General features: G+C 36.1%; 1 protein-coding gene across 1 annotated transcript in view; it reads left to right on the forward strand.

Annotated features, from left to right (window-relative positions):
• LOC137661595 (lipoxygenase homology domain-containing protein 1-like) overlaps positions 1-13,689 on the forward strand; it is a 192,831-nt gene that overhangs the window by 43,189 nt on the left and 135,953 nt on the right. Inside the window, 6 exon segments of the mRNA XM_068397201.1 lie at positions 337-549; positions 1,631-1,808; positions 3,475-3,513; positions 3,516-3,602; positions 9,625-9,827; positions 12,412-12,501. Coding sequence (XP_068253302.1) covers positions 337-549; positions 1,631-1,808; positions 3,475-3,513; positions 3,516-3,602; positions 9,625-9,827; positions 12,412-12,501 — 810 coding nt within the window.

Here is a 13,689-nt window from a genome sequence, read left to right on the forward strand (position 1 = left end):
TGGGAAATTACTTAATTTGAAAACGGAACAAGTTCTTTAACTTACCACGCTCCTTGTGCTCTGGAAGTTGTGCTGCGCTGCTGAAAATAAAAAGCAGGGAGGGTGCGAAGTAGGGAAGGATTTCCAGTATCCAGCTTAGTGTCTACACAGAAAGCAGCAAATATTCAAAGGCTGGAGGTATACTTGAATTACTTGGGACTTACTCATTTACATTTTATACATGGCAATGCATTAATAAGTGCTTAAAATAAATAAGTATGAACAATATAAATGTCAAAATTTAATACGGAGAAAAGATGTGCTATTCACAAAGGACTTCTTGTCTCTGGTCTGAAGGGTGTGTTTCACCATGGTGCCATCATTCTGCTCAACACGAGTCTCTGCCAGGCTCTGTCCCTTAGAGCTGATGGGAGCTGCAGCGGAGCAGGTCAGCAGCAGCAGGAATCCTACTGGAAGGTGCATAAAATCGGCTCTGGAATCTGCATGTTTGAAAGTGTGAGAAACCCAAGAATGTATCTGAAAATCAAAGACGACCAGTGTAACGGAACAGTAAGCAGTTCTTGTTTGTATTTCCCTCTGCAGATAGTTTGAGTAAATTGTCAGTGATAGGAGAGAATATTTTTTTAAAAATGGGATAAAATATTGTTGAGACTTACAATTTTTCAGATATTTTCCTTCATTTGCCCAAGAAAAGACAGAAAAAATATAGCAAGAGAAGCTGTCATGTCCATTTGGCACTTGATTGTAAAGATCTGATTATATTTTTAAACTATTGAAAATGTGAATGTAGTTAAAATTTATTTGTGCTGGATAGCTGATGACTCTCTGTCAAGATTCTGTTTTGCTGATTTGATTTTTATTAAACAACTGCAGTTATACTGGTGTGAGTTTGGAAGATGAAGTGATACTGGCATCCTAGCTTTTACAAAGGATTCTGTTTTGTCTGAAATGAAGAACATGATTTTTTTGCTTCATCAGACAACCACATAGAGTTTATTCCTGAAATACCTCACCAGTAGCCTGTATATTTAGTAACAAAACTAGGCTTGGGGGATGGTTGAAATATTCTGATTTTTGGACCTATAATATTCTCCACCAGCTAGGAGTTTAACTACTGCAGATTTACATTTGAGAGCAAAAAAGAGAATGAGACATTAGTATTTGCTCATTAGACTCAATGTTTGCTAATCCTATGTCTATTTGCTGATATGAACTGATAGAATTGTTTTGAATGTGGCAAAGCACAAACATGTTCAAGAGTTCGAAGTGGTATTGAGTCTAAATAAATTGATGATAAAACCCACTAATGAATAATTAAGATGTAAGGTGATTAATTGTGAAACTCCTTTGAATATATCCTAGACTTTGTCTAAATCCTAACAGAAATCTGAATGCTTTCATATGCAATCTTTCACTTACTCAAATTATGTGATCGGTCTTTCACAAAGGAGTAAGCAAGGCCAAGATATGTATGTATATGTGTGTGTGTAATAATGTAGGACATTGTGAAGAACCTAAAGTCAATCTGAAATATTAGAAGTTAGTAATATTAAAGTCTTAAGAAACATTTAACTTGCCTATCTACATCAATTCAATTGTTGAAGTCACATTTCTTTTTTCAATTTCTTAGGGCATGGGTGATGAATACTGTCACTTTAAAATCGAGAAGAGTTTGGAATCTGGATCTGTAAGTCTAGAATCAGTGCAAAATAAAGGGATATATGTTGGTCTCCTGCCAGATGGCCAGACTAAGCCAGTCATTAACACTGGAGAGAGAAACATTTTTTTCTACCCACAGATCATCAGATGTATGTAATTTCTTAATATTCTACAATTTGCTTTAGTGATTAGTGTTTCTGAATGATAAATTCAAAGCAAAAGTGTAAAAGCTAGTTTGACACAAATTCCTGTGTTGTGTTTCAGTTATTTTAAAGGTGAAAAGTTTATTGTGCCCACACTTGATTTCTCCTACATAGCTCGTTCATTTTTCTTCATTTCTTTCTTTTTATAACAATAAATGATGCAGAAGAAATCTATTTTTTTACTGAACAAATAAACCTTTGAGCATAAGAATTGAAACAGCTGACAAGTTAGAGATGGAGCTGACTTCCTAGGTCTATTCCCCATTCTGGCCACAGATTACGGAAGCCTGTGAGATGTTGTCTTGCTGTCAGCTATACCACAGTCTTTCCTGATTTTATAGGGAAAGCAGTAGACTTTAGAGAGGGCCTGCTTGGCAGTGTTCAGTTACTTTTTTAATGGTGCGAAATACATTGTACTTCCCCCACTTGTATATTGATTATGTGATTGTTCTCTCCCGTAGTCAGATTTGAGAGCTATTGCAGTCAGAAATCTCCCTCACTAGGGAGCCAACCTGTTCTAGTCAACTAGCCAGGACTCAGAAATTAGCTCTCAGCACACCCTGGATCACCCTCACTGAATTGTCTGCTTGTCTCTTCTCCTTTAAGAGAATGAAGTTTTTAATTCGGTGAACAGTTCATTACCGAACATAGCCAGCTGACTTGGATTATAACTGCAGAAAACAGTGGAATTACAGCACTTGTATTCTTAATTTGGTGGACATAGTCGCAGAGATCAAGAAATGAAACATCTCATGAAAATGCTAAACTGGCCATCAGTTGCAAATTGAGAATTCAGTCAGATTTTTGTCAGACACAAGCAAAACAGGATCATCTTGAATGATTTGACCAGCAAAGGGAAAGTATCAAAACATAAAACCAGTCTTATTAATTGTTCTATGTCTGTTGTGATCAAGACATACAGAAGCATTATGAAAGTCACTGTAATGGCAGTCCCTAGTTGCTACAAGGTGACAAGAATATTTCAGTCACTGTGTCCTTGTGGAAATGAGGAAAGTATTTTCCTTTGTTACTTTTTGGAAGAGCAGGGTTTTCAATGGAAATTCTCAACAAAGCAGTAGAAATTCCCAATTACTTATTGCAGTAAAATAGAGCTAAATGTTACTTTGTTACAGGCTTGAGTTCTGAATCCTTGTTACTTAGTAAAAGGAAGATAAAAGGAGCTAATATTTTCTATGAGATAAACCAAGATTGTCTGTTTGCCACTTCATATTATCTGAAATGGCCTGTAGCAGTTTTCGTTTCAGCATTCCCACTCTTAAGAAAGGAAACATCAGGGGGGTGGAGAAGCTTATCTTGGGGAAAATTACATTTTGTCAAGTCATTTTATTCATACATACAGATTTTCAAAGCAGTAAATGGACTTTTATTGGTATGTCAGATTTTTTCCACTTTTTGTGGCATGCTGCTAACAATAAAAGCTAATAATAACTAGTGGCTGTGAAATATGTAGAGAAAAGATTTTGATGTCCACTGTGTTGAACAGTTGTGAGATCTGTTACTAGAGTTTGTCACTGAACACGTGGGAAGCTTCAGAGCAAGAAAAAGCAAATGATTTGTAGCTAGTGACAGAATTTACATTTCATTGTTTTAGTTGGCCGGGAAGAGCCTATGGGAACATCTGCAGCACCCAATCAAGAGAAGACTTCAGAGGATCTCAACTCCAACCAGCAAAAGCTCAGAAGCCAGCACCTCAAAGCCTTTCAACTTTTCCACCCTCACGTAAGCAACAGTTTACAAACTAGTTGTGATATACCACTGTGTTATGTCTGCCCTTCATGCACATTTGTGGTGACTTACCTCAGGAAGGATAATGAATATCTCTTCTAGGCTATTGACTTATGCAGGCATACATGCAACATAAAACATATTACTGGTTATTTTTTTTTAAAAGGTCATTGGAATGTGGTTTATTGATAAGGCAACAATCAGTGTGTAACTGTTGAATAATTTCACACTACCTTTTTCTTTTAAAGTAATTAGCTATCATAAGGACTATTTCTGTGGAAATTAAGAGATTGATACGCTACAGAGCCCAAACTAAAGCTCACTGAAAATAATGGAATATTTCTCATTTATGCTCTCTCTCACACTTACGTTCTCTACTTTGTGATTCACTAGGGGAAAGAGTAAGGTTTTGGTGAACTGCATGCTAGCTTTATACCTATGGTTAGGCAGGTGAGAACAGGTAAACAGTGTTCTGGTCATGCTCCTGGAGTGATAGTCTACCAGATGTGTTTTACTAGAATAAACAACCACTTTCTTCTTTAGCTATGGAAGTCTAAGACAATGATTTCCCCAACTCAAAAATTTTACAGGAATATTCAGCATCCTAGTAACCAAAGAAGATGTGAATAAGGAACTAAACAAAACAGGGAATGATGTATCTCTTAGGAGTGGGGATGTTCATATTTGCTTCCTGCCACTCATTTATTTCAATGTACCCAAGCATCCTGTCTGCACAGCCTGAATTGTGTCACATTGCCATGAGAAGCAGAGGGGATAAATGGAAACTACTGAGCTCCACACAGCACATTGAGGGACATTCACATGGTGGAAAAATATCTGTTACCTCAAGTGAGCTTTAAAGGCAAGATGATCTTAGAGCTTCCACTATGGGAGACATGCTTAGTCAGCTCAAGGTAGTCTCAACGACTTTCATGTAGCAAGTAATTCAGGTGGGTTGCTGATTTGGTTTTGAGCTTAGTCCTGAGACTGCTGTTTCAAAGTGTACATGAAAAGTCTGGCAACATGAACAAGACATCAAATGTGGCATACTTGTTCATAGGGTACAATGTGAAATATCAGGAAGTATTTTAAATAAATTCAGTTGAACCAAAGTATCCTGGTTAGATTCAAAGCATAGGTGTGGATTATTATTAATTACTGTTAATTGTTTCTGGCAATGTTGTTTCCATTCTTAGCTCAAAACACTCGCTTTCTGTTTCTAATCTGTCAGACTTCATGGTGTATCATTGTGTCACAAAGCCTTCCCAAAGTCTTGTGGCTTGTCAGTAACTAGTGACATATGCTGTATTTGAAACCCATGGCAACAATACACAAGACATCAAACCTGTTTTCAAAGAAGCTGGATGTTTTTAAGGTTGGATACAAAGGATCCTTTTATAGAAGCAATATCTGCTGTGAAATTGGTTACATAGAGTCTATAGAACTTTATAAGAAGTATTTCTGACATTCATAAATATGGACTCTGCTATGTAAAATGAATAGAAATATCAAAGTTACTCTGCCTTTCAAAGAAAATGTTTTTAGTAAGGTATTTTCACTTAGAACACTTTAAACATAACTCACTTTTGACAGGTAGAGGTGAGCCTTAATTTTTAAACTGATATTCATTAAATACTCATTTGCTTTTTTTCACTCCCAGTTAACATTCACAAAAGGGTGATGTTTGTATTGAGTATACAATCCAGCAGTACATTTAGCATCCAAACTCAGAGCAGATTAACCCTTAGGCTGACCACGCAAATTTTTTTATGTCTCTGTCTGCTAACCGGTAGCTGTGTTTTGGTTGTTGTTTTCACAAATAATAATTGATCTAGGATTAATTAAACTGAACACTGAGCTACAGCATTTGGGGCTTCTCCTGTTGCAGTGTGAGTTCTCTGTTCCTCAGGAAACTTCTTTCACTGTACAAGGATAATGGCAGGTCCCAGCTTCTACTTAACAGCTCACAAGATAGAGATATTAGACTGAGTGTCAGAGAGACAAGTCAGCTAAAATGTATGCAGGACACCACGTTATAGACTCAAGACTGATCAAATGTGCTGCCCAAAACAGAAGGGAAATAATATATATAGGGTTAGAGGACCACAAAGTCCAGGGATAAAGGAGGTGAAGCAGAAGACACTAAAAAGTCAAACTAAATATTGTGGGTTTTTTTAAACCTCTTTTTACCCTTCTGTTACCAGTTGCAAAAGCAAGGCAAAATCACCAGCCCTGCTGAAAACATAGACTTGTGTCATTATGTATCAACCAGTGAACATGCAAGATTCTGATGGGATTTCCGAAATGACGTGGTACTGAGGATTTCCTCTTTGCTTCTTCCTTGTGTTTCTCAAATCTTGTTAAAATTTCGATGGTGAAAACATGCCTGTGCATGCCAGTGAAAGCAAGGGGGGAAATGTCATTAGCTTCCATGACACAAATGCAGTCTCTGATGTTGAGAACATCTTTGTGGTTTGGTATTAAAAAATTGTATCTCTGAGAAATGATTTCTGTACCCTCCACATTCCTTTCCTGTATGTCTGGAATACTGTTAGTTACTATTAACTTTTAATATATTTTACTTACAAGAGAAATACGATCTGATCTCATTTCCATTTGTTTTACATTGGAAATGATAATACAAAAATGCATCAACTTAATTGTCCAAGCTTCTGCTCTAGATATTAATTTTTCTGATGGTTCATTTCAAAAGTGTCCCTCAATCTCATGAGCTTCTGGCACAAAATAGTTTTCTTTTTGCTTTAGATTTAAGATAAGTAAATAAAAAAATAAAGTTATTTTTATGAAACTGTGTGCAGGATTGTGATTTCATTATTCTCACGCAGGCCTATCAGAATGAATTTTTGCCACAATAGATTTACAGTGTGGTGTCATGAAGTGTGTAAACCCCCATGACTAATGCAGGGTAACCATCAAATCCTCTTTTCAGACTGGAATATTTTTAGCCTGTAGCAAATCAATGCCACTGATTTCCATTTGTAAGAAGAGCCAGTAAATTACAAGCAAAAAACTTTCCAAGCCTGTGAATTGTTTCTGCATTATAACTGTTTTCAAGAAGTACTAGTTTGAGGTTGCAGTAGCTGCTTTGGGTAGCAATAGCCCGAGTATGGAATTCTTGTGCTAAACATATGGAGCAGCCTGGGATTCCTTACGCTCCTTGAATTTCTGTGCATTTAATGAAAATTTTCATCTCTTTGCTGTAATAAAGATGTGGTTTTAGATAGCTGGAAGGAACTCTAGCTTTCAGAGTTACAAGCAAGGAGCTGGGTAACTAGAGTTACAGAAAGTTATATAGTCAAGTTCTCAAAAACATTTATTTTACCAAAGCAACTACTTTGTTATAGTTCTGTTATTTCAGTCACTGAACGAGAAGTATAATTATGTTTTTATTAAGGTAAACATAAGATGTTTGCCTTTTGCTTTATTTTTTGTGTGTGGATTTTCTTTTTTCTTTCAGAATAACTTGCTCTCAGTCATGAGGAAGAATACAATAAAAGCAATGATTGTTATGACACTATTGCCTAGTTCAAAATTACTACAACCATTTCAAAGTCATACTACTACTGTTAGAAGCACTGCTGCAAAAGTCATACTACTACAGTTCTGAATTTCTTAAAAATTGATTAACCAAATTTTAGAGTATTTACCAGGGCTGAAATTTCCCCTGATTCCAGAAGTTAGTCCTTATTTATTACAGAAGTTTGTACTGGATCCTAATTCCTTTCCAATTCGTTGTACAATTATTTCACATCAGTTAAGAGTTCAATGCTAGTGGATCATAATTCAAGTTCGGTGCTTTAGTTACCATGTTGATTTAACCTATAGGACAACCTGATGATCCAAGCAACAATATAATTCCTTTTGAGTACAACTTTTAAGAAAAAAAGCATTTATATAATATCATAAAAGTGACATTTGAGGAAATTTAAAAGGAAGGTCAGGACCATGTCTCAGTATTGATTCCATCCTTCTTCACTTACCCACTTTGCTTCAGCAATGTTTCAGCAGAATGTGGAATTTGTTGCTCATAAAAGTTTATTAAGAAGCAAGACTCAAGGATTCAAAACTGGTTTTCACTTTGTCTTCAAACTTATGTTTTGATGCTAGCAACAAAGCACAGTCAGATAAACTTTGCAAATTTCTGTCATAGGTATTGCTTTATTTTGTTTAGTATTTGTACTGGGCTTGGCTGGGATGGACTTAATTTTCTTCATAGCAGTCTGTCTGGTGCTGTGTTTTAGCCTGACCACCAAAGCAATGTTGATAACACACCAATGTTTTAGCTGTTGCTGAGCAGTGGTTGCACAGAACTGAGTCTGTCTCTGTTTCTCATTCTGCACTTCCAGTGAGTAGGTGGGGGGGATGATGGCAAGAGGCTGGGAGGGGACACAGCCAGGATAGCTGACCCCAACTGATCAAAGAGATACTCCACACCATATGTTTTTATGCTCAGCAATAAAACTGGAGAGGGTTTTTTCCAAAGTGGTTGTTCCTCGGGGACTAGCTGGGCATCATTCTGCTGGTGGTGAGTGATTGCTTTTACATCACTTGTTTTTCTGCTTGGTTTGGGATTGTTTTTTTCCTTTGGTGTAAAGACAGTTTAATAAGTGAAGGGAAAAACTCCATCCTAGAGAAACCCAGTACAGTATTTTAATCAAGCAAATAAAAAAGCAAAGGACTCTAATAGCAAGGTATGTAGTACAGCAGAAACATGCATAGTGATGCCCTGGGAATTCTTCAATAAATCGGTATCAGTGGCTATTTATGAATTCTGCAAAAGTGTAAGTGAATTCCATTACGTGTTTGGAGCCTCTGGCCTCCAAAAGCTCGGTTCATAGAAAGCTACTTAATGGATGAAGAACAAGCTGGGGGATACAAAAAAGAATTAATCTGCAGCACAGATTATATTCATTATGGTTAGTATATTAAAAAGTCTCTTTGCAGTCGCATGAAAAGGCCTCATGAAGAGCAGTTTGGAAACCCCTGCAGTATATAGACAATGCGCTGGTTCATCTTTTCAAATTTAGGGTTTATATCTGCCTATTGTGTCAGAACAGATTATGAATTCTTGGGGGCAACGACTCCCTCTTTTGGAGAGAACGTCATGGTCAGTGGTCCCATTATTGAAAAGTAGTGTACAGACAGAACAGACATCTGATTTTTGTAAACTCCACTTTGATTAGAATACTCAAAACTAAATTCCTTCATCCCAAGAGAGTCTATATTTTCATCTCTCATGTGCAGAGGTGCCATTTGACATCTTTGTATGTACACATATTTTTCTCTTAAGGGTAGATGAAAGATCACTAGGTGCTATTCTGAAGTGAAATATATGTTTTCCAAAATTATATTGTCTCAGCCAATAAAGTTGTGAAATTTATTCATAAAGTGGTATTGTGCTGCTACTGTCTTATTCATGCAGAACCTGCCTTAGCCCAAATGCTGGCGCTGTATGCATAACTATGGTTGGGCAAGGATATATTGTGCTCTTTTTTGAGTATTTTACAGTATTTAATTAATATTCAACTTGAAGAAAGTTAATTTCCTGAATACTTTTTTTGATTTGAAATGAAAATTTCTCTATTCTCAGACATGTGATTCTGCTAATAATGTCGCACCACAAGGCATTAGAGGAGTATTTACAAGTAATTCTACTCATTTCTAAATGTCAGGCTAAGGAACCAGAAATGTCGATTTAATGGCCATAGTTCTGCATCATAGCATCCTTACTCTACACCAGAATACATATAAAGAATAATATGATGATAGTGGATGTGAGAGGTACTTGTTCTTTTCCAGCTGATTCTTGTAGCTCAACTAATCGGTACACTTTAGTCTAGACAAGAAACATAAATCAATCTTTTCAGACCATCTCGCTTGCTATGAAAAAATACAATTCCCTCTCTGTTATGGTCTCCTTATGTGCTGAAGTTACAACAGCGACTGGCAGTTTCATGTTGATTTTCATCTCCCTCTAATGTTCCGTATTTCACAGAGGAAATGAGAAATCCCCAAGGTGGTGAGTGTCCTCTTCCTTCAGATGATGAATGGAAAGTGTCAACGCTGACAGGAAATGCAGGAACTGAAGCAAATGTCATTCTCTGGATATATGGCGACAGAGGAGTAGCTGGACCAATAACTCTTGGCAAGGACAACAGAAAGCAGCTGTTTCTTCCCAGGCACGAGGATGAATTTCAGGTAGCAAATGAAGGCTGAGAGCATTATTTTAATGTGTAACTTTCCAAAGATTATTCTGTCATGTAAAAAGAAAAAATATTTTTCTCCTATGTTTACTGCATACAATAAATCTCTATCTAATCTCTGTGAATTCTACGTTAAATCAGCTTGGTGCATATAGTTAGCAGCAGAGGAAATGCTCTTTCTTTTAACCCCCTCTCCCTCACATAGTAGCCCATATGGGAAAACTACAGGAGTAAATCAATTTCCTTAAGGTAGTTGATTTGAAACTAGCTTTAGAAACTATCCACTCCTAAACAAACCATGTCTGAGGTAAGACTTGTATTTCATTTAGGGATCTTTAGTAGTGAAATCTTCAAGCATACAGTTTTCAAAGCATACTATAAAATGCATACTGTGAAACTGGTTCAATTAAGAAAGAAACTCCCTTTTTCAGCTGTCATATTATAAATAGCTGAAATACCAGAAGCTTTACCTATGGGATTACTAAGAGCTCAATAAAACCTAAATGTTATCATGTCATGAAAACACAAAGAGTTCTGCTATTATTTAGGAATAACCCCACCTCTATTGTAATAAGGAAATTATGTCTAGGTAGGCTGAAAGGAAATTACTGAAGGGGCTAAAACTTCTGTTTTGTTTAAATCTTTCTGTCTGAGATGCATGTAACACATTTCTGTCTTCAGCTAACTGAAGAAGTAGTCATATTTTTCACATTTTGTGCAAATTTTTTTTCTACACTCATCAACTCTTCTAATACAATCATGACACAAACCAAGATTGTTACTGTCAATAATATTAATAATAATACTCTCTATGAATGGGGCATAGGCAGGAAGATAACCAACTGTAATGCTCATTTTCTAAGCCTGTAGGCTATACATTATGATCCACAGGGAATCCTGTTCTCCTAATTAGTGGATAATTTATAAGCAACGTTGGGTAATGGCATGTTTGCAATGTTAATCTGTACGTTCTTAAAAGGTGGACCAATTTTTCTTCTCTGAAATAGATATTGCCCATTATGGCTGTGTGCTGTGGATATTGATCTTGTGAGAGCGCAGAATCTTTCTTCAGCACCTGGGACTACAACTGTGATTCTTTATAACACACTGACGCTATTGCAATGACACCAAAGCAAATATCACCAAAGTGCTTTTCACTCTATGGTCTGCAGTAGATAAAACCACAAAGAAAAAGCCTATGAGTAAGAGTTCTTTCTTCTTTTTTTCCCTTTAAACTTTATCCTGTACTTGTTTAGCAGGATAAATCTTGAAATGAGGATAGGAATACAAGACTTAAAAAAAATTTACATCTTCTTTTTATCATTTACATATTCGAACTTGATATGATTTCACTGATATTTTCTAGACCAGGAGAGAACAAATTTTATTTTTTTAAAGTAATCAACTTAATCATAGCTCTAGACAGGAGTCCTAGGATAGATAGGTGGGATAGGATAGGGTTGCGTAGGGTAGATTTGATAAGTAAGAGCGAGTATAATGCTTGAAAGTGTAAAGAAAGTGCAAATGAATGCAAATCACAGTCAGAAAGCGAAAAGAGTATCAGTGATTTTCAAAGTTTTGCAGATGTTCTGCCAGATTTTAAGATCTTATTCTTTAAGGTATCCAGAAGTTTTATATCCTTCAGTTTGACATACTAGGGTTTGTGGTCATGTTGCTATGCTGCATTTGTGACTTGTGGTTTAGTGGATTTAATTTCGTATTCTACATTTCTCTCATGAATGGCCCTCACCAACTTTTTTTACTTTTCAAACTTTGAAGAGTTCAAATATCTGCCAAATCCTTTCCCTGACAAGCACCATGATTTCACTAGGCTATAATCTGGCCAAACTGGGTCTCAGACAGAAAGCTGCTTAGACAAAACAGAAGCAGTCTCTTTTCTGGATCCTATAATACAAAATCTGCCAATCAAATGTATGCTGTTCCTCTATACTCAGACACTACAGTGGTTCAGAGAGATCTGGAACCAATTGCAAAGATGTAGATTTATGTATCTTTTTTTTTTTCCCCCCACATGTGACATAGCTATATTTTTTCCAGAAATATAGCTCAAATTAAATGAATGACAAAATGTAGAAATACAGGGCAAATGGGGTTTGTGCATAAATGAGAACTGTATTTTGAGTTATTTCACATGTGATGATTGAAATTACAAGAAGGGAAATGTTTAGGTTTTTTTTTTTTCCCCAAGAAGCTCTGGAGGCTGTAACAGTTTTAAGTATAGAACTCACAGGCCTGTGCTTGCCATTAAGATGTTGCTTCTTCCACATGTGTGCGAGAATGAGATTGAAATGTTTTTAATCGTGAATTGAATACAGTGTTAGTCTGCAAGGCACAGCCTTACTTGATCAGCATGCAGCCTCTACCGCACAAGTTTAAAATGTAAGTTATATATAGAATCATAGAATTGTTTTGGTTGGAAAGGACCTTTAAGATCATCAAGTCCAACCATTAACCCAGCACTGCCAAGTCCACCACTAAACTGTGTCCCGAAGCACCACATCTACATGTCTTTTGTATTTGTCTGTAGTTATGTGTTGCATTGTTCTGGCTTTATTCAGGTTAAAATAAAACACATTGGGAATATCTACAAGATAAGAATTGAACTTGATGAATTACTGAATGAACAATCAGAGTGGAACTTACAAAGGGTGAGATTTTTTATGGTGATTTTTTTCTGCTTTAATAGTTTTCATATGAACTAAAAGCCCATCTTTTCATGAAGCCACAGCTTCATAAATCAAAAAATGCTAATTGTCATACATTCTTATGGCTTTGTCTTCTTAGGTTGCTTTCAAGATGACAAAAGCCCTGATACAGCTCATCTCCTGATAGCTGGAAATATATAGAGTTATTTTGCAATTATTCCTAATTCATGTAGTTCATAGATACCAATTTTAGTGTATTGATGGGTTCTACCAAGTTTTGCTTTCTGAAAGCTCACCTGTATTCTTCAGTGTGTGTCAGGGAGATTCTAGCTGTAAATTCCAGCTGTGAAAATGATGAATTGAAATGATAGAGCAATAATTGAAAATGATGGAGCAATAATTGAAAATGATGGAGTAATAATTATCCCATGTCAAGCACATGTGAAGAATGAACAAAGTTTGCTTAAGAGTAGGCTAGTCCTAATTGGCCCAAACATAGCTCACGAGTAGGACCATTTTCAGGGAAAAAGAAACTGCTGTGTTTTTCAATTTGGTAAATGAATTCTTCTTTTCTGCTTCTGTTTTAACTCTGGTTTTCTCATGATATTTAGGGATGTTGACCAGATTAATTTCATGCTAAATTCTTGCTAACACTGACCCCCATGTAAGATTTATTTCAAAATTGCACATAAGTATTTGTCTTCTGTTTCTTATTTGAATCTGCTTATCCTTTGGCTTTTAACTCATCTTAAAAAGCCTGATTTAGACAACGAGAATTACACAGTAATAACAGATTTTGACATTAACCCAAAGGCCTTAACTGTAACTACCAAAACTGAATGTAAGTATAAATATTTCAGTTGCTCAAATGGTTGCAGGAATCCTACTTTCCATCCTGGTGGTTACAAAATATTTTCTCAACATTTTGGTCCATGTTTCATAGAGTAACTCTGGGATTTCAAGCATTTCTTTTCACAGAAAGAAATAAATCAGGTTGAAAGCTGTGTTTTTCTGACAAAGGAGTTAATATTCGTGATTGTTATGAATCAGCAGGGGGAGCTCTGCCAGTAAACATTAGGGATTAAGAATCACTGCTGCAAAAGTATTTCATGTTAGAATAAATACATGCTTTGTTGTTAAAAGAAAAGAAGTGTTTATTTTACTTAAAATAATATTTTATTGGAAAAGTGA

This window comes from Nyctibius grandis, chromosome 3 (genome assembly GCF_013368605.1).
Source record: "Nyctibius grandis isolate bNycGra1 chromosome 3, bNycGra1.pri, whole genome shotgun sequence".
Lineage (NCBI taxonomy): Eukaryota > Metazoa > Chordata > Aves > Nyctibiiformes > Nyctibiidae > Nyctibius > Nyctibius grandis.